The 25245-nt window shown below is 37.6% G+C and overlaps 1 protein-coding gene across 1 annotated transcript in view; it reads right to left on the bottom strand.

Moving 5' to 3' along the window:
* hat1 (histone acetyltransferase 1) overlaps positions 1 to 25245 on the bottom strand; it is a 96488-nt gene that overhangs the window by 47206 nt on the left and 24037 nt on the right. The window contains exons 2-4 of the mRNA XM_039757624.1: positions 21515 to 21586; positions 12234 to 12309; positions 10221 to 10341 (exon numbers count right to left, since the gene is read on the bottom strand). Coding sequence (XP_039613558.1) covers positions 10221 to 10341; positions 12234 to 12309; positions 21515 to 21586 — 269 coding nt within the window. The remainder of the gene's footprint in view (positions 1 to 10220; positions 10342 to 12233; positions 12310 to 21514; positions 21587 to 25245) is intronic.

Here is a 25245-nt window from a genome sequence, read left to right as displayed (position 1 = left end):
CTTGTGTTAGTATGTGATAATTCTTTAGTCTGTTCACCTATAGATGTGCACTGTATTAGCAAAATAATAATGGACCACAGTTTAACTAAAAAATCCATACAAAGCAGTATAAATGTGAATAACTTAACTACCATTTCAAGCTGCCCTAACACTACAATACAACTGTCCTCTTCTGAGATCTTAAATGCGGCTTTGCTAAATATTTCAGAGTATTCACCACTTTTTACATTAACAATCTTATTAGGTAGATACTTTATTAATCCCAAGAGGAAATTCACATACTCCAGCCGCAGCATACTGATAAAGAACAATATTAAAGAGTGATAACAATGAAGGTATAACAGACAGAAAATAATTTTGTATAATATTAACATTTAACCCAATGTGGGGGAGGAAAGATCTCCTTAGTCTGTCAGTGGAGCAGGACAGTGACAGCAGTCTGTCGCTGAAGCTGCTCCTCTGTCTGGAGATAGTGATAGGAAAACAGACTTTCTTATATTGAGTGAAACTTTGCTCAATTGTGGCTGCACAGTGATGTTAATTGAAGCAGTACCACTGATTTACAATTTCCAAGGTAAAAAAACGAGTTGGTGCATAGAGTATTTTTCTGAACCGTTCAAACTAAAAAAGTAAACTATTTATGTATCCTTCAGACATCTTGTCATAGTTATTCAAGGAGTGTTGCAGTCTGTCCTATTGACAGTTTATAGACCTCCAAAATACAATGCATCCTTTAGTGAAGAATTTTCAGATTTAGTATCAATAATGAAAGCTAATTACACTAGGTTCATAATTGTAGGAGATTTCAATCTTCTTTATGGGAGATATGAAATGCTTGCTGTCTTAGAAAGGCAAACAGAATGATTAAAGACCTCAGTCAACCTGCACAATCATTTTTCTTAATCCTTCCTCATGGCAATCAGTGAAAGACCAATAGCTATCACACCAGGGGCCTCATGCATAACACCGTGCATAGAATTCACACTATAACATGGCGTGCGGACAAAAGCAAAAATGTGCTTAAGCACAAAAAAATTCAGATGCATAAATCTGTGCATTCGCCAACTTCCATGCTCTTCCGTTCCATAAATCCCCATCAGCGTGAAAAATAACGCACATGCACGCGCCTGCTGTCCCGCCCCAACTCCTCCCAGAATTACGCCTCTGTGAATATGAAAATCAATATAAATAGCCATTAAGCTCAGCGTTCTGGGAAAAGGCAATGGCAAAAGCACGAGGGAAAATAAAAGAATTTCAGCGAATACCAAGTGGAGGCAAGGAAAAACGTACTATTTGTTGGTTTAAACAATGTGGACTAAGCCCCGGACACAGACAGGCAGACATGTTGTAAAACACCACCACATGTTTATTTACAATGTCCAAGTGCCACACAACCCCAAGACTTCCCCAGGCCTCCAACACACTCTGCCTTTCTCCTTCTTCAGGCCGCCTCCACTCTCTCTTCTCCTGCTTCGTCCTCTCCTCATCCGACTCCAGCCTTGAATGAAGGGAGGCGACCCCTTTTATACAAGCCCGGATGGGCTCCAGGTGCTTCCCGACACTCCTCCGCGGACACTCCCCTGTGTTGCGGAAGTGCCGGCTGTGCACCTGGAAGCACTCTGGGTGTGGCGGAAGTGCTGAGGTCCAGGGCTCCGAAGGCAGTGGGGCTCCCCTGGCGGCAACCACGGGCCCCTACAGGGTTGAGCTTCCAAGCTCCCTACCCGTGATCCCCAAAGCAACCAGGTTGGTCGCCCCCACATGGTCTGGGGAAGGCGCAAGCCCTCCTCTGGTCCTCCTGGGCGTCCCGGCTGGGTCGCCTCCCCAGCCGTCTCTGACAACAGTGAACAACAACAAAAAGGAAGTTGATAGAGTGACATAGTGTTTCAGAGAAACTCGAAAGCTCAAGTTCACAAAGTCACACAGTGCCCAAAATAAAAAATAAGTTGTCACATATCAAAGTCGCTGTGAAAAGGCGAGTCATACCCCACCATCTGAGTGCCATATGAAAGGTTACTAGAGTACAGAGAAAAAAAAGGCACACAGTGAGGAAAAAAAGCACGAAATGTTAACTTTAATCTCAAAATTTCCACTTTAATCATGTAGTTTATTTTGTCATTAAAGTAGAACATCATAAACTTCATCTTAAAATCGTTTAATTTACTAGTTTCTCAAATCCCATCGTAACTAAAGTAGCTGTGCTCTATGTGCGTGAATCACTACGTGCTTCCAGGCTTTTTCAACCTCTAACAGGACACATAATCCATTACATTCGTAATATTACAGCTCTCTGAGTAATTAAAATACTGAGATGTATACGTGATATCATTTTCATGATGACAGGAGTTAAAGCATGTTATTAAACATGGGAACACGGTGGCACAGTGATTGTTCATGTCTCACACAAGATGCTGCTACTCCATGCGCGGCTTTCGATGAAATACTTTATTGTAGCAATACTGTCTCTTTCAAACGTACAAACTCACAATTCCTATCCTTATTTTTCTTTCTCCAAATACCCAATCAGCACACAATCAGCTCTGTAATAGACATTAAGCCATCTGTAAGCTTAGAATGCAGATTCTTCAAAACTTTTAAGGAACATTGAAATATCTTCGTAGTACATGTTTAATTATTCTATCCATCCATCCTTCCAGTGTTGTGCCAGCACCAGCAAGAATACAGCGCCAGGTAGGAACAATCTGTGAACGGAGCGGCAGCTCCTCTCTACCGCTGTGACACAGTGTCCTCACATGTTTAATTATCAACAATATAGATTATTTAAATAAAGTTAAAGTTGTACCTGTATAATATAACAAACATATTTTGCTGCATTTCATCTTAAAAATGATATCATCATCATCATATGTAAATACACGCTTTATAAAGTGGCTCAGGTTGTGCAATATATAACTGTATCGCAAGTTTACAGTGAGGTGATTGTACTTATAAGTACAAAGCATTCTACAAGAAGCACTTGATGGACTGATTAAGTGCATTTATAGTTCATGGGATGAAACTGTTTCTGAACCGCGAGGTCCGTACAGGAAAGGCTCTTAAGTGTTTGTCATATGAGAACAGTTCAATAGACAGCATGGCTGAGGCAACGTATGCTAGATGCCGTATACCGACAATTCTCTTTCTGATCAGCTGCTGTACAGCGGTGATTCCCCACTCAGATAAAGTGATATAAATACTCCGAGTGGTGCAGTGAGAGTAATATGGAAAAAGATGATCAGCTGTGGCAACCCCTAATGGGAGCAGCTGAAAGAAGAAGATGATGATGCAGTGAGAGTAACAACGCTCAAGCAGCTATTGTATTTAGAATAGTTTGACCATTCTGTGGACCATTATATTGTTACAGGTTAATTACAATCAGATGCATTAAACTAATAAATAATATGCGGTTAATTTCAGTGTATTTATAAAGCCACGTCAGGGATGTGGATCTAAAAAAGACAGGGTAACTACACACGAACAGTAGCACTGCTTTGACGCTGGGTGTCGCCAGGCAGCAAAACCGAGCACAGAACTTGCGTATGCTAGGGTATGAGCTACCGTGGAAATGTGCGTGGCTTTACACCAAGTTTAGGCTTTATATATCTCACCATTTATACATGAGGCCCCAGAAGATTCAGGGATAGCCTCTTATGTGAATTTCTTCTTGGGATTAATAAAGTATCTATCTATTTATTTATCTATCGATAGGTCATAGAGTTTCTTAACAGTCAATCATAACAACAAATTACTGTAATACAACACACTATGCGTTTATAAACAAACAGCAAAAATATTCATAGCAAATTTATATATTAGAACTGCCTAGATTTTTAGACGTTAACAGATTAATCATCTAAAAATTTAGTCAATTTGTATTTTTGTAATCAACTAGTTGTCCCTGCCATTGCACACATAACTCATTGGCATGCTATGACTCCACGTACTGTTTGTGAGTAGGCTAATCATGGCAGCAGATGCAACACATTCAGCAGAAGAAGAATCCCCCAAATAGCAGGCAATTTTTTTTCTCTGTATGGAATTATTTCTTCCCAAGACTCTAAGAAAGTGGTTGTTTGTAGATTGTGAGGTGTTTCACAACATTGATAGCTCAATGCATGAACACTTGAAGAGGAAGCATGCCGGAATTTAGTAACCCTGTGCGCCATGCATCTCTAACCCCCACGAATGCAAAGTCCATGGATGTGTTTCAGGCTCAAGATTACTGCATATTCTAAGTGTACTGTACTAAATAGGAGGCAAAGAGTTGCAAGAAACATGAGACAGAATGATCACTGCACAAGCAAACCACTTTTGTGAGGCTGGCTGCTGAGACAAAGATGTGTGCAACTTTTTACAAGATTTAATTTATTATAATAATTGAGTGTGTATATTTATGGTAGTAAATGACAAAATGGTTAGTACTAAAGGTACAAACAAAATGCTTCAAAAAAGCTATGTACGAAATGGTAATCACTAACGACACTGTCCAGTTTTGAACATGCAGATGATGGTGTTGCAGTTATGAAATGAAATCTCCCCTGAACAGTCTCCTGAATGTTATGTAAAGTTTTGCCTTACCATGATGCAAATGTAAGTGAAGATTTGTAGTTCAAAGCGCTTCCCAGATGAAATTGTTTTCTAACCCAGACAAAAATCACACAAACAAGCAGGTACAGGACAAGAACATAAATTCAGAGAAAACTGTAATCCGATGGGTGAAACTATGATCCCATTGTGTATTAAAGCACAAAGACACCACTGATTGTGATCCTACCAGCTGTTAAAGCTAGTGTCTTTATCTTTCACCCAGCGGCCCTCACAGTAACCACTGAAGCTGCCCAATAACAAAGTACATCCAGGGCTGCTGCAATTTGCAGTCAATTTAAAGTAGAGGGGCTACAGCATTGTCTGTGGTTTTCTGCAATAGGTGACAAGACTCGCAAAATAATTTCCATTTAATTTTTGATGACAAACCACCAAATAGGCAGATCCGCGAAAAGTAAACCCACGAATTGCATCAGCCGACCTATAAAGTTCAGGACAACCCAACAAAACTATAAATAACACACTTACACTTACTTAGCTGTTTGAAATTTGTTATTTTACGGTTGTGAAGCTGGTTAACTGGAGAAATTCACACTAGAGACTAGCCCTGGGAAGAAACTCAGAGCCATGTTGTTTCTTTGGATACAACAGAAAAGATGTGTGGTAAATATACTTTTCAGTTGCCACCATTATTACTACAATTATTATTTTGTGACTGCACAAAAGTAAAACAATGGTTCAGTACATAAGCTAGGTAAATACAATACTGTAGATGCAACTGTTAAATGCACTGGCTAGTTTTATTTTGGATACAGATGCATTTTCACGATTTGGTCAGATATTTTATACCATGGCTGGTGACTTGTAATTCTTTACCTGTCCCCTCATTGATTCAAACAAAAACTACTTATCAGTGACTGTCAACATTGAGCAGTTATTTAAAATAACATGTAAACATTAAAAAGAAATAAACCACATTCAATAAGTTATCTGGCTGACTCAGCTGATCCAAACTGGAAAAAAATCTGCTGCTGTTTAAATTACTAAATGTACAGCTCAGAAAAATCCTGCTTTTAATGTTAAAATGGTAAGAAAATTAGCATGGCTTAACTAAAATGGTTCTGGGCTCTTTACATGTCCTCTCAAGTTAGTTGTGGACAAGGTGATCACTGTCCTGACACCCCTGAAACACCAGAAATGACTGGTTCTCCCTAAAAGAGTAGCACGCGAGTTATCCTGCCTGATTACTTTTATGAAGCAGTCTAGGGAGTTATGTCCCATTTCTTCTCTTTGCCTCCTATGCCTGTTGGCTGGGATTGGCTCCAGCAGACCACCGTGACCCTGTGGTCGGATTCAACGTGTTGGGAAATGGATGGATGGATGGACTTTGTATATTCCGACGCTGACTTTATATATTGAAGTTTTGACTTTATATATTGCAGCGCTTACTTTATAGCCTGTATTCCGACGCTGACTTTATATATTCAAGATTTGACTTTATAGATTCCAGCGCTTACTTTATATATTCCGAAATTTTCCAACGCCGTCTTTATATACTCAGGTTTTGACTTTATATATTTGGGAATGACTTTAGGCTATATATTCCAGCGCTGACTTTATATAGTTAAATGTAGTCATCATTGCATAACTTTTTCTTCACCATAGAAATTTAAAGACTAAATTCAACTTCCATTCCTAACAAAGATATTTCTGGCGACTAAATAGAAGCTACTTATATCCAAATTCGAGCTATTGGGCTGTCGCCTGCCTGCCTGAATAAATCACCCTCGCTTCGCTCTTACTTTTTTACCGTTCATTTAATCATGGCTAGTGGCGGAAAAATTATAAAATGGAAGGAGGATTACACGGAGTATGGCTTTACCAAAACAATTATTGATGGCGAATCGATTATTCATAAAGCTTCAATTGGTGATCTGTTTTTCTGTGTTAACCTCATATTTTTCATACTTCTTCTCAAACCAAGGGGTGCGGCTAAAATGAATCGGGAGCGCTGATCAATGTAATCGTGTACCAGGAAATCATGCATTGACAGAAGTTCCCCTTTGCTTGTGATTAAATCCGTGATTTTTAACGCGTTATGGAGCACATGCATCGAAGCTTCTCAGCTGTGCTTGTGCTAAGAAAACGAACTATTTTAAAAATAACACGATTGTCAATGTAACCTTTTGTAAGTAGTGACTGGAGAATTCAGTGTGGAGAAACTCTAGACACAGCGTGTGTATTAACTTGTGGATTTTTCTGTGAGTATTTGGTGGTAGCGTCACAAAGTTGTAACACTGCGTTAGCTGCGGAGCACAGCTCAGAGCTAAATGAGAGGAATGGGAGGGGAGATGATGACGTGACTCCCCCACCCTCCTTAACTGTCAATCCCCCACAAACACAGTCTCTCGGAATTTGCATAAGCACAGCCCCTCACCTGCAATTTTAACTTAGTTACAAAGTGATCAAAACTCTCGTTTATATCCTGCGTCCTCTCATTAAACTTGTATCCCGCATTACCCATGGGCATGACAAACGTAAGCGGCAGCCTGTCTATGAACTTAATTTAAAGTTTAGGTTTAAACCCGTGCTTTGTTTCAGTAGCAGCACTCATGAATATGATTGTATATGTCACTCGCTCGCTTCTTATTGTTTCGCTGCCTTCTGAATTATATAATGCATGTTTTCTTCAGCGCTTTTTGGAGCTCTTCCTGGTTTTCTACGTACTGTGTTGACAGTCAGTTCACGTGATTACGTGGGAGGCGTGATGATGTCACACGAAACTCCGCCCCCAAGGCTTTCGAGCTCAACTCCATTACAGTATATGTAGAAAAATAGCTTCCAGTTATGACCATTACGCGTAAAATTTCAAAATGAAACCTGCCCAACTTTTGTAAGTAAGCTGTAAGGAATGAGCCTGCCAAATTTCAGCCTTCTACCTACACGGGAAGTTGGAGAATTAGGGATGGATGGATGGATGGGTGGGTGGGTGAGTGGGTGAGTGGGTGAGTGGGTGGGTGAGTGAGTGAGTGAGTGAGTGAGTGAGTGAGTGAGTGAGGGCTTTGCCTTTTATTAGTATAGATTACATACAGGTAAAATTCCATTATAACAAACTTCCAGGCACCTAAAAGATATTTCATTGTAATGTATATTTTCTTGTAATGAGATTCTGCATTTGTAGCTATAGTGCTTTCTTTAACTTGTGTCCAGACATCTGCAGTCATTTCGCGTTAATTTTAATCTCCTCCTTTCTACAAGTTATGCTGATGATAATTTTAATCAGCATTTCCTTGAAATAATACACTTTTAGGGTGGGAATGATGACCAAATACACTGGCTGAACCACTGCCATGCAATTGGGTGGGAGGAATTCAACACGAACATTATCTAAATGTGGAAGCATGTTGTGAGCAGCACAGTTATCAATTAGAAGCCAAATCATCCTTTTCTTCTTCATATTGTGAGGTTTCTGAACTCTTTTGGGAAACGCCCCCCACTCAACGTGAACAACACGCTGAAGTGCGATTGCCGCGTCTGTGTAAGATTGTTTGTCCATTGCCAGAGCAGGGCAACAGCAGGCTCAAGCAGTGCAGTGTGGTGCCACAGAAGCGAATCCTAAAAGATCGTGGGTCGCACAATAAGTTCCTGTCTTACACCCCAAAACACGAGGCTGAGTCTCATTACTTTAGCAAAACCAGCTTTATTCAGCATGAAACAGGAACAGCAAGGTTATTTATTGTAACGGGATCTGGCACTCTCCTATAAACAGACACAGCAGTCAGGCAGGGTCTTGATTAGGTTAGTGGCCAAGTAATCCTGTTACCTATATTTACATTGTTCTTTACATCACCCATCAAGATCTTTTCTGTTTGCGTTGGCGGAGAGATGAAGCAGAGCTGTGAGTCTGCTGTTGCCCTGGCAACAGATAAACAGTCTTCCACAGATGCAGTGATCACACGTCGGGACGCTCTTCTGCATGTTGTACAGTTGGGGGATTTCCCAAGAGAGTTTACAAACCTCACATTTTCTTGAATGAGTGACGCATTAATAGGAATGTTTCTTAAACGAGCATCACTGAACCATCTTCAAATGCAGCAGTTCGCATAAGTTTGCAACCCGAGATTTTTCTTCTTGTTTTGCTCTGTCTTTCAAGAAAGTTGACAGCATCGATGGTGAAATTCCGGATTCACTGGCAACATTTTTTTCTTTTTGCCGCAATCGAGAGCTGTAAAAATGTAAAGTTTTTTTTTTCTAATATGAACTGTTATCATTTATTTGTGTCTGCCATTTCTATAGGAGGGTGACAATGAGTTAAATTCCAATGGATGGTTTTCAAATGTTGACAAGCGATAAGCAAAAGGTTACCACTGAAAACCACCGAAAACAAAAATAGCAAAAAAAAAAATAGTACGATCAAAGTTTCTGTTTGGGGATCATTGTGCACAACTGACCTGCAACCACAGAGCTAACTGCTCTTTGGATAATTCATTCAGGCATTTCAATGTCTTTTGGGCACTTCGTTGTAATGAAAGTATCTGCTGAATGTACTTCATTGTAACAAGATTTTTATAGACTCATGTCATATGGGGAAACTGTCAGAACCATAAAAATACTTTGTTGTAATGAAAATTTCGTTGTAAAGGAATTCTACCTGTGTGTGTGTGTATGTGTGTATAACTTAACTTATAATTTTATCATAAGTTAAAACGACTGCATGTCACAGCTGATTGGTCACACCATCATGTATTTTTTTTTTTAACTAATTCTATAGTGAGTTCAAAATGTCAATAATTAAAAAAATGCTTTTCCTTGAAAGAGTAGAAGAATTTTCCTGCTTTATTTAGTTAAACCATGGAGTGGATTTTAAATAATTGTTTCAATTCCTATAAGCCCATGCTGAAATACAAAACATAGCCCATTTGTCCATTTATGCAGTCTATTATGGTAATTTTTCAGAGAACGAGTTAACTTAAATATATCTTACAATTAAAAATGTTCTAGGCTCAACTGTCTAAAGAACATTGAATTACTTTTAAACAAAACCCAAGAATCGTATTAAATTTCCCTCCAAAAGCAAGAAAGTTATTGCTGCAGAACCAAAAGGCCAAGCTGGATTAGGTTAAGCCCCACCCACTAAAATTAGTTATCAACCATTTAATGTGAAAAAGACATACTATTATAGGTTTACAGGGTCATTATTGTCACATTTTTCAAAGTCACCACCCTCCGGCTCCATGATTAATTGAGATGACTACCTTACTTCAAACTTTTGTGGTACATACTAGATAGTTAACTAGATACATATGAGATATAATAGTGTCCAAGATAATTTTGTTTATTGTGCGATTCAAGGTCTCAGTACAAAGTAGTCGAACTAGACGGAAGGAAACTCTTCCATTTTTTGGTTCTGTAGTGAGAAGTACTTGTCAAAAGCTGAGCCAAACAAGTTGAGTCTAATTTCATGGAAACGACAACTTCTAGCTTGTTGGAGATTATGTACATTTTGATTGGTTATTAGACCCAGAGAAATGTTCTTAGGGACACAAATATAATTTATAAAATATGGTACAGGTAAGATTCTCAAATTAGATACTTCAGACATAAAACACACTTTCATATTAAACAGTATATATTGCTATATACTTTTAAAAAAATCATAGAGAAAAAGTTTAAATTACCTCGACACAGTCAAATTTATCAGTTACTTTTGATGAATATTTGACATTGAATAGTGTTGTTAGATTTCCTGCACTGTAGTACAACTGTATCTGAAGGCCTTTGTATCCAAATGCTATTTCACTGAAAAATAAAAATATTTCAATATTTACAATTAGCGATACTGCATATAGAAAAACAAATTATAACACTTGTCATATAAAGTATTTACAATGTTTTGTAAATGCATTGAGACACTTTACATTTTATATATAGCTGTTTTAATGTTTCTAATGACTACATTTTAATGTCAAGTTCATAAATATTTCACTGAACGGTACACATAACTTTTTGCACAGTACCTTTGTTGTGAAAGTGTAAAATTGAATAGTAGAAGTAGTATTATGACATGTACATTCCTACTAGCATGCAGATGCAAAACTTGTGAAATATGAAATAAACTTGTTTTCTTCTCTTCAAATCTGTACTGTGACTTGAAGTATCTGTGTCTTTAGAACACTCTAGACAAGAACAGGCCATTCAGCCCAACAAATCAGTCTTAAATGAACTGTTCATAAAAGGTACACTAAAATACTAAACCCTAAGCCTCCCATATTCAGAGCAGCAGTCAATAAACTGCTTCCTACTCTTGGTACAGATCGTAATGTCATCAGCAAGCATCATAGTCTCAACTGTCAACCTGTCCATCACTGTTGCAAATAAGAAAGGACTCAGAGCCAATCCCTGATGTAATCCCACCTCCACGTTGAATGCATCCGTCACTCCTACCGCAGACCTCACCACAGTCACACTTCCCTCGTACATATCCTGTACAATTCTTACATACTTCTCTGCCACTCCCAACTTCCTCATACAATACCACAACTCCTCTCGAGACACCCTGTCATATGCTTTCTCCAGATCCACAAAGACACAATGCAGCTCCTTCTGGCCTTCTCTATACTTCTTCATCAATATCCTCAGAGCAAATATCGCGTCTGTGGTGCTCTTTCTTGGCATGAAACCATACTGCTGCTCACTAATCATCACATCCCTTCTTAATTCCCATAACTTCATAAGATGGCTATGTTGCACAATAATTTTATACACAGAAAACTGCAACCATTCAGTAATTGAGAACAAGTTTAGCTAAAAAATTATTGGTAGCATATCTGAATCTTTATTCTTTCTTTAATTAACCAGGCTGCTGTCTGGTTCCTTCAAAATAAAAAACAGACTTACAGATACATTTAACATACATATTTGCTTTGTAAATGCAAGTCCCTGAAAGACTGTAACCTACTTCTAAGAAACACAAGCATGTGTAAGGATAAATTCTAATGTCAAGGACCACTTTGACATCATTATGTTATTTTTTTCTTCTGACCCTAAGACTGAGCTGCAGCTCTTGTTGACAACATGTGTTAGGTTGATAGAGTCCTGTGCATGGATTGGTATATCAGAGTGCTGTTTTTATTACTAAATCCTATAGTTGCATATCTCCAAACAAACTTGCAACTTGATGAATTGTTTTCAAGAGCAACTATCAAATAACTATTTTTATTAATACAAGTTATAAATCTGCAGGATGGCTGCAGTCAAACAGATCCGTGTTTTCTATTATTTAAAATAGTGTCTTGTTTTTGTATTTTTTTAATACTGTACATTCTAGCTCATCGTGGATCCGGACAGCACAGACATGCTGCATGTTTGCTGTACACATCAAGTAAGAATTTCATTATACTTCTACTACTATACTTATAGTTTCCCAGGTTATTATGCTTTTTGTAGTCAACATTTTAAAAATACCTTATAAAATTTACTTCTAAAAAGATTATTTTACTCTTAAGAAATAATTCTCAAGAGAAAATAAGAGGCAGACAGTAATTATCACAGAAAAAAATGACCATTATATTTTGGCCATATGAGCATTTACAACAAAAGACTGAAATAATAAAATAAAAAACAGCCGCATTTATGTTGCTATCTAAAACAATGCACTTTGATCTAAGACTTGGATACATTCAGCTACTTACTCATCTCCAAAACACTGGTGGCTGTATTCTGGGTGGAAGGTTATGCCATCATCCTCCACATCTTCAGGAAAGCGCACTATTAAAGAGAGAAGTAATTTGTGTTATAAAAATGCATTTAATTACATTTTTGTTAAAGATGTAACCTGAATATAGCACTGATTTGCAAAGCTCTAAATAAATGTAATCAACTGTAGGTCTTGTCATTACTGTGAGGTTGTCACCATACAATTTCTAGAGGCGGGTATGTGTTAAGAATTCATTTAAAAAAAAAGTTTCTGATGCCAATCAATATGAAAATGACTAGATCATACTTTCTATAAGTCCAGGTAAATAGCAAACTTCACTGAGAGACAAAGCCCTGAAATGGAAAAGATCTGGGCAAACAGTAAACTTCACTAGATTCACCATCCTCCTTATTATTGTTATTTACTTAATAGATATCTTTATCAAAAGGTCATTTACATAATACTGAAGTGATCAGAAAGTAATAATACGGAACTGAAAACAAGAAATAACACACTACAGGGTCCCAAGTTTAGATTAAAACTACATGAAAATGTAAATTGTTTGAAGGTTTGTTGAGTCAGTGGGTTTTCAAGAGGCACCTGAAATTCACCTTGTGAATTTCCCCTTGGGATTAATAAAGTATCTATCTATCTGAATTTTAATATATTACCAGCAATTTGGATGGTCATGGAAAAATCACTCCTTCGCTTGGGAGGAAGAAACAAGTTGTTTACTTTCAATAAATACGAGGGGGTGTCACAAGGATTATTAAAGGCCAAAAGAGAATGAAGAAACATACAAAGAGACTAGAGGCAGTGGCCTAAAGTATACAATTCAGTATGACATTATCATAACAGTGACATGGACATCTGCAAATATCTTTTGCCTTGGCTAAAGAAAGAACTAACACTGTGCAATTTTTTTTTAAAAAACAAGGAGAGAACAGAAAGATGGAAATCATTGGTCACTAAAAAATCATTGAAGCTCAGGTGATGTTTGCCAAAAGGCGACAGAGTGACTTCAAGAGTTCATGTTTTACTGAAAGAAAAAAAGCTCACAGAGAGAAGACACAGGACAAAACTAGAGTATACTGGAGGAGGGGTGAGCAAACTTTTCTGGAGCGTATCTGAGAGAAATTGTCCGTATTCTGCCTAAACAGCATTTGTATGGTCAGGTACTGATGATGGACGAGAAGACATGGCTCACAATCAACGTTCCAGTTCATCCCAAAAGTGTTTGACAGGGTTGAGGTCAGTGCTCTGTGCACGACCATTTGAGTTCCTCCGTGTCTTCAAGGATGTGACTTTGTGGACAGAGGCACAGCTAGAACAGAAAAACATTTTCCCCAAACTGATGCCACAAAGTTGGAATTGTACTATTGTCTAAAATGTCTTTGCATGCTGTAGTATTAGCGGTACCCTTCCCTGGAGCCAAAGCGCCAAGCCCAGACTCTGAAAAACAGACCCATACAATTATTCCTTCTCCACCAAACTTTAGAGTAAGCACTATGCAGTTTGGAAGGTACTGATCTCCTGGCATCCACCAAAATCCAGTTTCATCCATCACACTATAGTGAAGTGTAATTCATCACCAGAGGGAATATCTTTCCACTGCTCCACGGTCCAGTGGTACCAGCTTTATACCACTCCGGCAGTGTTTCGCATTGCACATAGTGATCTTAGGTTTGTGTGCAGCTGCTCGGCCATGCAAGCCCATTTCATGAAGCTCAGAACACGCAATTCTTGTGCCGACGTTGTCTACAGTGGCAATTTGGAATTCTGTTGTAAGTGATGCAACAGACCATAAACAAATTTTATGTGCTTCACAACTCAGCAATCCCGCTCTTCGAGTGTGTGTTCTTCACCATTTCATGGCCATGCTGCTATTGCTCCTTGACACTTTCAGTTCACAAAAATAGCACCAGCCATTGTCTGAAGCAGATCTAGCAGAGCAGAACTTCTATATACTGACTTGTATCAATGGTGGCATCTTATGACAGTGCCACATTTAAAGTCACTGGGCTCTTCAGTACGACCCATTCTACTGCCAATGCTTCTCAATCGAGATTGTACAACTGATTGCTTGATTTGCTACTCCTGTTAACAATGGGTATGGCTGAAACACCAGAACTCAATAATTTGGAGAGGTACCCACATACTGTTGACCATACAGTGGATGTAAAATGATACACTCCATTAATGGAGTTCAATATAGTAGTCATTGCAGCTTTACAATATTTTTTCTTATCGGGGAAAAAAAAACTTTTTAATTTCTTAAGAATTGTTTTGAAAGTAAATAAAGATTAAAAATGACACAAGGAGCAACAAATAGTGAGATGTTCGTCCGATGGCTCACCAAAAGAGAAAGCACAAATGCTGTCAGAGTAATGTAATGCTCTAACGAAAATAAATAATTCTTCAGAGGCTAAAATGTAATGTTGTGGACCATGTAAAGTTTAATTCAATATTTATTGTAATATCACTTTCAGGTATACTATACTAAACCAGTAACAGCGGACTGCACGATAATGTGCAGCGAATACACTTGACTTATAGTTTTCATACCCTTTCTCTGTATGTTTAGCATTCGTTTGCTCAGAGGTTGATGCGCTTGCTGCTTCGTGGGCAGCTCGTTTTCTCCTCTCTAGCGGCCCGCTTCATCTCTTATTCCGTCGGCATTTTTACGTGCTAAAACTGATTAAGTCAGTTTTTGTGTTGCAATTACTTAGTACGTTTTTCTTAATTTTTCACTTAAGCTGGCACTTAAGTCTTCATCAACCTCAGGAATGATTTGAGATATGAAGAGGTACAGGAAGTGTCGGCAAAGGTGGTAGGGATGAGAACAGCGCCCATACGCATGTGCCGCATGGCCACCCTGCTGACTGCCGCTGAGAGTTGATTCCACAATAAAATAAAATAAAAATAAAGAGAGTAATAAAAATCATCACCCCGAAAGCAGACAGTAGAGGTCCCGTAGTATATGTGTACCAAATTTCAGGTCAATAGTCCAAACGGTTTACGTGATTTAAAATCCTGGACAGACAGCCACGGAGTTAGAAAAAAGACAATTCATCCAGAATGCATTACTGATTCCTAAAGATGAGTCAAAGGGTCTCATTTACTTATGTGTGAGCTAGTTAGTGCACATAACTCTCATTTACTATATAGTTCACAGGCTTTGATGAATATTTCTGTTATAAGTGAGACATTTTTTAAACTAAGTATGTGTCTTTTGAAAGTTTTCACACTACTATAAATTTTAATCAAAAAACAAACACACAATTCAAAATGTTTTCAATCAGAAGATTCTGTTGAGGTTTTTAAAAAAGTATTTGGATTTCAGTGCAAAACACATAGATTTCAGTGTTAGGCTCTGTCTGTTACATCCAAATGATACCTGAGAAAAATGAAAAAGCTATTTCAGTGGCCTGGTATCATTTAATATGTATTCTGGCACCTACCATTACATACAGCAGCTTATCTCTGCTATAATAGTAGCACGGTGAAGGAAGCTAGTCTTCCAGCTTTTATTGTTTGATCTCATAAAGTAATTCGGGGCAGCACAATGACATAGTGGCAGATGCTGCTGTCTCATAACACCAGGGACTCTGTTTCATTCTCCAGTGTGAAGTCTGCAGATTTTCCCTGTGAGTTCTCTCCAGTTTCCTGACACATTCCAAAAAAATGCACGTAAAGTGTCAATTCTAAACTGTATCAGTGTGTCTAACATAAGTGCTTCCAATTTTAGCATATGACAATGTTACTTGTTCAACGAAATACTATATTCTGTATACAATGCATGATAAGGGTATTTTAAGGTTTAACGTCATTAAAACAAATTCTGAAATCAGGCCCAAAAGTCTCTTTTTCCATTGTCAAGGTTTAGCACACATGGATTTATCCCACTCTTGCCTGTAATGCAACTGGTACTGAACTTGAACCAAATTTTTCTGAATGGTGAGCCCACATACTGTAATTCCAGGAAGATTTTTTAGCCTGAACCCAGCCAGGCTTTACATGGCCACCATTCTCAAGCTGCGCTTCAGGAATGGGTCCTAGAATCCCTGTTCCAGGAGAAGTTCATTCAGTTTAGCCTAGACTACCGTGACAGTCATTAACAAAGTGTTTGACCCCTCATCTCAGACCACTTTTCTATTGGTAAATCTTTTAGAAGCACTTATCTTCACACAACATAGTCTCAAGTATCACTGAGCCATAGAAGCTGCCCGTCACTAGCTCCCCTGCCTCACCATAAAATGCTTTGGGCAGAGAACAAGATGATAAAATAAGTTACTATAGTACACATGTGATAAAATAAGAAATATTGGAGTATCTGTCATCTATCTATCATCGTCCAATTTTTCCATGTGAAGCCTGAAAACCATGAGGACTGATTTAGATCATTTACTCTATGTTAGGTAGAATGCCTAGTGGGAGCTGGGCGGTCTCATAGCCTCGGAACCCCTGCAGATTTAGTTTTTTCTGTCCTCCCTGGCCATCAGACCTTACTTTATTCTTTGTTAATTAGTATTGCCTAATTGTAAAACACTTTGAGCTACATCATTTGTATGAAAATGCGCTATAGAAATAAATGTTGTTATCTTGTAACAGAATTACTGCTTTTCTGGACTGAAAGAAGCCAGTATAGATTTACTAGATGTCAAGTTAGAATGCCCCTTTGGCACCTCCCATGTGAGGCTTACAAGACAACAGTATTGGCATGAAACACTAAAATCCTCATCATAAAATGGATCTGAATAAATGTCTTCCAACATGAAGGTAAAAGTTACTAAATATTTTACTCCCCCAACAAGGCATCCTCAGTTATTCCCGTTCTATCAAAATCTGAAAAAAAAAAAAACGACTCAGCGTGCGTTATAGAAAAAAAATCGTATTTTGTTACGTTTCCTCGTGGCTTGGCTACAGCACATATTTCGCCTTTCCTCATCATGCATGCAGATGACATGTGGCAAAAAGCGATTAACGCTGAGTATTGATTGGAGCTACAAGCTGGCAATTTATAATGTGGCTGCAAGAAGACAGTGACACTGGCTTTTTAAAAATAATGTAAGGCAATGCTCTAATATATACTTCAATCAGTTTATTTCAAATTTATTATCTTGCACAATTGCAGTCCTATTTTCCTGCAAGCAGTGCTTGAAGAGTAACCAAATTACTGTCAGTACTTTGTTTAGTCAGCATCTTGTTCTTCTTAATTTATTACTTTTACACAACAGGGCCTGGGGCTAGGAGTGCATGTATCTTAGTATATGATATCAGATTCCTATTGAAGCTTCGAGCACCACTTCAAGTACTGCCAGCAAGAAGGAACAAGCACCACCATGCCGCCACTTTCCTTGTCTGGCTCCTGAATCTCACTGCATAAGTTATGCAAAATACAACACCACAAAGGTAGGCTTCAGCTGCCCTACGATCCTGCGCAGGATAAACAGGTTACAAAAACGAATGATGAATGAAAAATATTGTAACGTTGCTAACAAGTAGCATTAACATAGGGATCATTTGCCCACAGTATATAAGCTGACATTCCATTACACAAACGAGCAGCTTCAGGGGACCCTTTAAAATTGGAAAATCTGCTAAAGTCTTTTCCAACTTGTGCAGCCACAGCGAGCGATCGTTGGGGCAGCAGCGGTCGCAGAAACAGTGCATTGCATTCTAATTTGTACCTCTTAATATTGTAAGTGGTGGTTGTCCCAGTTGAACGTTCCCATAGAAATGTCAGCTGCATCAACCTGTTTAGTACCAATGATCAGCTGACGCTGGCACCTCATATTTGTTTTTGATCACTTATATCAAAATCGGAATCTGACAAGTCAGAATCCGATTCACGAAAATACACAAAACGTCTTCCAGAGTATTTTGCCTTACGCATTCTCTTCAATCTCTTGCCAGATGTTGATGCCATTTTTGCCATTGTTTTCTCCTCGCTACTCACGTGAGCGCAGGTAATCTTGGTCAAAGCAAAGAAACTAAACTCTCCTTCTAGCAATGGGAGTCCAAGTCCAATAACAACACTGGGTTTGGTCACCATTTACAGTTGATTAGCACCGTCAACCTCTCCTTTTGACAAAAGTCTACATCCACCCTGAAAGAGTTAAAGTGTTCATTTTGTTGACACACTTATTCAAAGAAACATACAGTGCATATGGCATCTGAACAACACAATTATTTCAAATTTTTTATAAATAGTCAAACTGATTCATTTACAGTCAGTCACATACTGAGTCAGCGATAGGAAGTAAAACCTGCACCCTTGTGGAACTATGGAGCAGTACCTTACGTCAGTGTTTCCCAACCTCAGTCCTGGGGGCACACTCTGGCTGCAGGTTTTTACTCCAACCAGCTTCTGTTTTTTAATTGGACTCCTAGACTAATTAAGTGATGTGTTATATCCCAAGTTCTGTGTTTTGGGAACAATATAGAAATTAGAAAACAAAATTTGGTTTTATATATATATTATATATATATATATAATATATATTATATATATATATATATATATATATATATATATATATATATATATATATATATATATATATATATATATATATATATATATATATATATATATATATATATATATATATATATATATATATTTATATTATATATATATATATATATATATATATATAAAATGTACCAAGCTGTTATATGGGAATAATGTATTTTTTTGTTCTTTTTAACAATATTTTCATCTTGATTTTCATTCTACTTTTTTAGGTGTTCTAATTGTTTCATTAATTCATTATTTACTAATTAGTGGGTCTGACGCTAAAGTAGTTGCAGCCTTTGATTACTCAGTGTTGTTTGCCAGCGTGTCCGCTCTGCTCATTTTTATTTGTCATTAATGAGATACAATGAAGGAGAAAAATGCACAGAGAGGGCAAAATATAATGAAATCAACAAAAGAGAGTTAAGCATTTCAATCTATAGCAAAAGCAGAAATATTTCTAAATGTCTTATAAATGTAAAAATCCTGCTGCTGCGCTTTTCTGAATGGAGAATAAAAGAAAAATAATACCAGCTAATTAATTGAGATCAGCGTTATCAGGTGTTGTCACGGATTAGGAATCTGGTTGGAACAAAAACCTGCAGCCACAGGGGGTCACAGGACTGAGGTTGGGAAACACTGCCTTAGGTCACAGTTCATGTGCTGTAGTCACAGTACTGATTATTGCATATATACAGAGATGTGTGTGTCATATAAAGAGATTTTTTAATTTATCATCTTTATAAAGAAGTGTTCATTGATACCTTCATTTATTAAAGCTTTTGAATTCTGCCCTAAATATTTTATTAATTACAGAGACAGAATTTTAATAAGTTCAAAAAATAAGCCGCTCTCATATGCCACTGTAGCATCATGGTATTACAGACAAATTATTTTGCTTTAAATATTACTTCATAGTTGGCAGCAAATCTATTGTTAAGGTATACAGTACTATGCATGCATCTGTAGAAATATTACCTGTCACCCAGCTACAGTAGAAATTCTTCTTTTACAAAGGAGCCAACTGAGGCAGAGGCAAATCCAGAACACTGGAGGATTAACATTTCTCAGCATGCTTAACAGCACTAGGGAATTCCCCAGCAGGAAAGACTTTTGCCAAAGTTAGGGAAAGGGTAGCTCTTTCTATTCTGTTGAATCTGTTGTCACTGCAACCATTGTCAAGAAAAGCAAATGAAGTATGCCATTTACTCAAATTTACCTTGAATATTATTGAAAAGTAGTGCAACTACATACTACCAGCAGTAGTAAATGTATGCAAAGTATTAGTGTCATTGTTATTTTACCTTAAAATGTGTTCCCAAAATGTTAAGTACCAAAAATGACCCCTGGCAGTCTATGCTTATAACTCAAAAAAGCAATCACGATAAACTACTGGGGTCAGTCTAGCCTACTGTCTCCTTCCTTGGTTGCCATACCATGCGGCTCCATACACTCTCTTCTGCCTAACTCACTGCCTATCTATTTATGATGCTTTGCAGTTGCATCTTGTACTTCACTTAGCTTAGACTCACAGAACACCACCTGCCTCACCTTCCCCAACTCTCTGAGATGATCCACGCCAGAAACTCAAGGTAGTCTTGCTGAAGGCCAGGGCCTGAGACTGTTCAATATCAAGGAAGCATCTCCAAAGTGCTTGTAGGTAGATGCTCTCTATCTGCGCCCCCTTCTTCTAGACTCTGCACCAGCACCTTTCATGACGGGTGCTAACCAAAAAGATTCTGTTATGCGGCGTTTCTTTCCTCTTACTTCTACCCTCTTTATAATAAGTTTTTTCTAAAGCTATTCCTATAACTTTCTGTGACATACTGAGCAAATAACATCACTTTATAAAAAAATATTAACATAACTAAAACATGCGTGAAATAATTAAGCCCTCACGTATAATAACTTCTATGACGTACACAATATCTACGAAAAACAATTATCACCATAGCACTCTAACAGACTAGTACTTGAATTTGCACGTGTGCCATTGTGCATTTTATGCCGACTTTGTTATAAATGGAGCTTCATTCTCAAGAGGATCCTTTAAACGAGGTAACACGGTATATATAACATGCAGAACCAGTGAACTTTATATAATGTCTCCTAAAGCTGGTGTCACACTAAATCACTTTTCCTACAATTTTCAGTAATAGCCTTCATTTTCATAATGTTAAGAAAATGACAGCGAATTGAAGACAAACACAGCACACGTCTGTTACCACCATTTGTGTAGTGTGAAAACCCCTGCAACTAAGTAACAAAGCTCTACGACTCCCTGCAACAAAACCTTTACAGCCAGCACAGATGTGTGTGCAATGTTATGTGTTTGTTGTACCACGAAAAAATGGAAAAATAAATTAAGGCCATGACTTGGCTATTAAAATGAGCAACATCAAAGTATTTTCATACTGGCAACGTGATGAAAATTTGTGAATGACTCGTGTATATACCTGGGTGTAATATAACCAGACACCCATGACGGAAATGAGAACCAGCATGTGCACTCTTAAAATTTAATACTGTGTTTGACTAGAAGATGTGTCGCTTTCTGTAGTGTGACACCAGCCGAATCAGGCAAAAAAGAAGATAAAATAGTGTAAAAAGGATGTTGTAGCCATGTTTCTCTTTTAATCAAACACTGAATTGACATATTTCTTCCCTAACAATACAAAACAGAGCATTACACTCATTCCAATTGTGAATACATCTGTAAAAAAAAAATAAAATAAAATAACATGACTCAGACATACCAAGCTTCAAGCTGATTGCTTCATTGGTATCACATTTGTATTCTGCCAGTTTCTTCTCCATATCATTTACGGCTACAAAACAAGATAATTGAAATTAATCAGTGAGCAGTAATGTAGAAAGATTAAGAAACATATTTCAACTTCAGACTTTGTCTTTTATAAATATGCAAACAAGATAGGAGAGAAACAAAGAGTTGCAGTTTAGCCTCCAATTAATTTTGTGAGAAGACACCTTTAAACTGAAATTCACATTATAACTCAGCTGTAAGGATTCCCTTTGTCTCAACCCTAGAAAACTGGCCACCACCAACAGAAAGCATAGGACTGACCTTAAAATGTCTGAATTTTCTGACCCTGAAAACAGAAGTGATAAACGCCTCATGAAAACCAGAAAGAAAGACAGACAGATGAACTGTCGCAGCAAGAGTATAAAAAAAAATGGGTCCTTTGAATGAGCAACATCCAAAACAAAAGAAAAAAAAAAAAAAGCCTTGAAAATAAAGCAGGATCAGAAACTGCAAAAACTTTTTTGTTGTATCCAATGATATTACACTTGCAGAGCTTAAATATAAGTTTGCAGCTTAATGGTCTTGGCGGTATATAAGGAATCACATTTTGAAAAAAGTGATGTCAGAAATCTTTGTTTGCATTTGCAATATGACCTGGAACACATTAAACGGCAAAGTCAGAATTTGAATCTGTTCACTGCTTTAGTGAAAATTAAATAGGCATTATGTAGATTTTCCAAGGTACTCCAAGTTTTTGATTGTATTCCCCATAATCAGTCAAATTTCCAAATAAAATTTGATACTATCTAATACATTCCTTGATAAACAATCAACATCCACAGACATAAGAACAAAAATACTGCATTGTTCTTTGAAACAAATACATTTAAACATTGTGAACATTTTCAAAACCAAAATAAAAGCAGAAGTGACTCAATGAACATATTTCTATCCATCAGAGTAAAAAAAATAAATATTAGTTGATTTTAATTTACAATAAAGGTGTCAAGTTGATAGAGGTTTAAACTATTTTTCCAGAAGGTCATTGACATTTGCCATGAAATTTCTCTGCACAGTTGGTTCCAACTCTGCTACAGAACTTGTTATACAAAAAGAAAGCCTCATTGAAGGGTGTAGGTTACCATTTAGCCAAAATCACCACAACGCCTTTATTGCTATTTAAATTCACTTGTTTTTTAAGCAAAAACACAAGTGTACAGGGCCAGACCTTGCTTTATGGTGCAGTATTACAAGAACTGTGATCTGATCTGATGTTAAAAAGCCTGCACAACTTAACCTAACAAAGCAGGAAAATCCTGTAGCTCTTATGAAACAAAAGACTGAAGTAACAGCCTACTTTGTGCATGCTAGACACTTCAAATTGAATGTCTTGCTGTTAGCAGAGATGACACATTGGCTGGAATGAGAGAATCAGAAATGATCACAAGAAGGACGGCTGGTTAATATATATAAATAAAGAACCTTAGCACCACTACAGTCCTTGAATTCATCATCTAAATGTACCTGTAGCAAGGAAAACTCAAAACAAATTTCATAGTCTCCGTATAAAAAGTTTGTTGACAATGGTGTCTACATGAGCAGCTCTGTATGCTAAATTTATTCCAAATAAATAATAAATATCTATAGCTGAGCCTTGTAGATTTGATAAGAAAAAAACGTAAGAAAACACTAAATTATTATAATGTCATAGATTCGACATAAATAGCCAGTTACATTCTTTCTTTTACTTACAAGACCATTTTATTCTGAGGACTGATTAAGAATTTTTTTCTTGTAATGTAACCCAATGGAACAGACAGCAGCACTGTGATATCAATTAACTATTTAATTAACTTTTTAATTTGTGCCTAAACGTTTAATGATAATTAATTCAAATGCACTTCAAACAGCCATACGTGCTAACTGACACATTGGTGTGGTGAATCCAGGGTGGGAAAATGCCTAAGGGGCATTTTATAAGCAAATTGGGATATTTTGCAAAATATGCAAAATTAAAAGTTTCCTGATCAAAAGTGTGAAAGCCTTCCTCACTCATTCGCCAGCTTCAGGGCGTGTTCCTTAACTCCTCTTAGCCAGCGAATGAGAGAACAATTGAATTCAACTTTGTTTGATATTTAAAATACAGTGGAACCTCGGTTTGCGAGCATAATTCGTTCCGGAAACATGCTCGCAATCCAAAGCACTCGTATATCAAAGCGAATTTCCCCATAAGAAATAATTGAAACTCAGATGATTCGTTTCACAACCCAAAACTATTCATATTAAAATGATTAATACAAAATATAAAAGTAAAATACATAAAACAAATTAACCTGCACTTTACCTTTAAAAAGAATCATGGCTGGTGTGAGTGAGTTTCTAAACTCATGTGGGATTCCACCCAACGGGACGACACGCGGAAGAGTGTCCCAAAGCAATTGCAGTCTCCCAGTGCTGTAGCAGTTCGCCGTATAAGCGCATCCAAAAAGATCGCAGACATGCTATAAGCGCCTGCTGTCAATGGGTGATACAAGGAACATTATAAAGATCCCGCTACAATAAATAACAGCGCTGTTGAAGTTTCAAGCTGATTAAAGCTGTTGTTGTTAAAGTACTGAGACTCAGCTTCGTGTTTTGGGGCGCAAGATGGGGACTTGCACTTCACAGCACACACACACACACACAGTCACAATGCTGTAGTAAGCAGTATACGCTCGTAAGGATGTTGACTATATGAGTGAGGCACACAGACTCAGATGGAGAATAGGATACGATTGCCCTCAAGAGAAGAGAGAGAGAGAGATGCGCGAGATAAGAAGAGAGAGAGAGAGAGGACGAGCGAGCGAGATAAGGAGAGACAGAGACTCGCTGCGCGGGAGTGAGAGAGATAAGGAGAGAGAGAGAGACGCACACGCGAGAGAGAAGAACCATCAGCTCAGTTGTGATCACATGACGCTCAGCAGACAAAGTGTATCCATACTACTCGTATTGCAAGACATCGCTCATTTATCAAGTCAAAATTTATTAAAAAATTTTGCTCGTCTTACAAAACACTCGTAAACCAAGGTTCCACTGTAAAGTGTTACTTAGGTCTTGATGAGTTTGCGTCCAGATATTATCTTAAGTGTATGCCACATTGAAAAGATAGATTGCAATTCAGATTGTGGATCGTGATTTTGTGTTAAAAGAATCGTGATATGATTTTTTGGAAAGACCACCCAACCCTAATTTGACTAATCAAGTTTTCAATTTATATAGGATTCATTAACCCTTTGGCAAGCTACTTGGCAAGGGGTTGCGAGCTACCGTTAGCTCGCGAGCGACATGTTGGAGACCCCTGATGTACATACTTATTGAGCTTGCTATATATCAATATTGTTAAATATAGTTATTTTAAATACCAGTAAAACAGAACTCTAATGTTGGGTCATAATCCATACCTGTATTTTAACTGAAAATTGTTCACAGTGCTCTGATCCTGCGCTTAGTGAAGAGTACTATACAAAAATGTAAGTGGTATTGTATTGTTGTCTTCCTCCTACATTCTCATGCAGGTTAGTTTAATGGTTTACTCAAAATTCAGAATGAATGGATCCTGTAATAGTCTGGTGCTATGTGCATGATTGCCTTGTGTCCATTGCTGCCTGAATTTAGCTTAGTACCAGTACTCTAGTTATAAAAGTAGAGTATCCAGAATATAACTCGGACAGACATGAGAAGAAC

The sequence above is a fragment of the Polypterus senegalus genome, chromosome 6, assembly GCF_016835505.1.
Source record: "Polypterus senegalus isolate Bchr_013 chromosome 6, ASM1683550v1, whole genome shotgun sequence".
Lineage (NCBI taxonomy): Eukaryota > Metazoa > Chordata > Cladistia > Polypteriformes > Polypteridae > Polypterus > Polypterus senegalus.
Note: the sequence above shows the minus strand (reverse complement) of the source record. Positions and strands in the feature narration are given on the sequence as shown.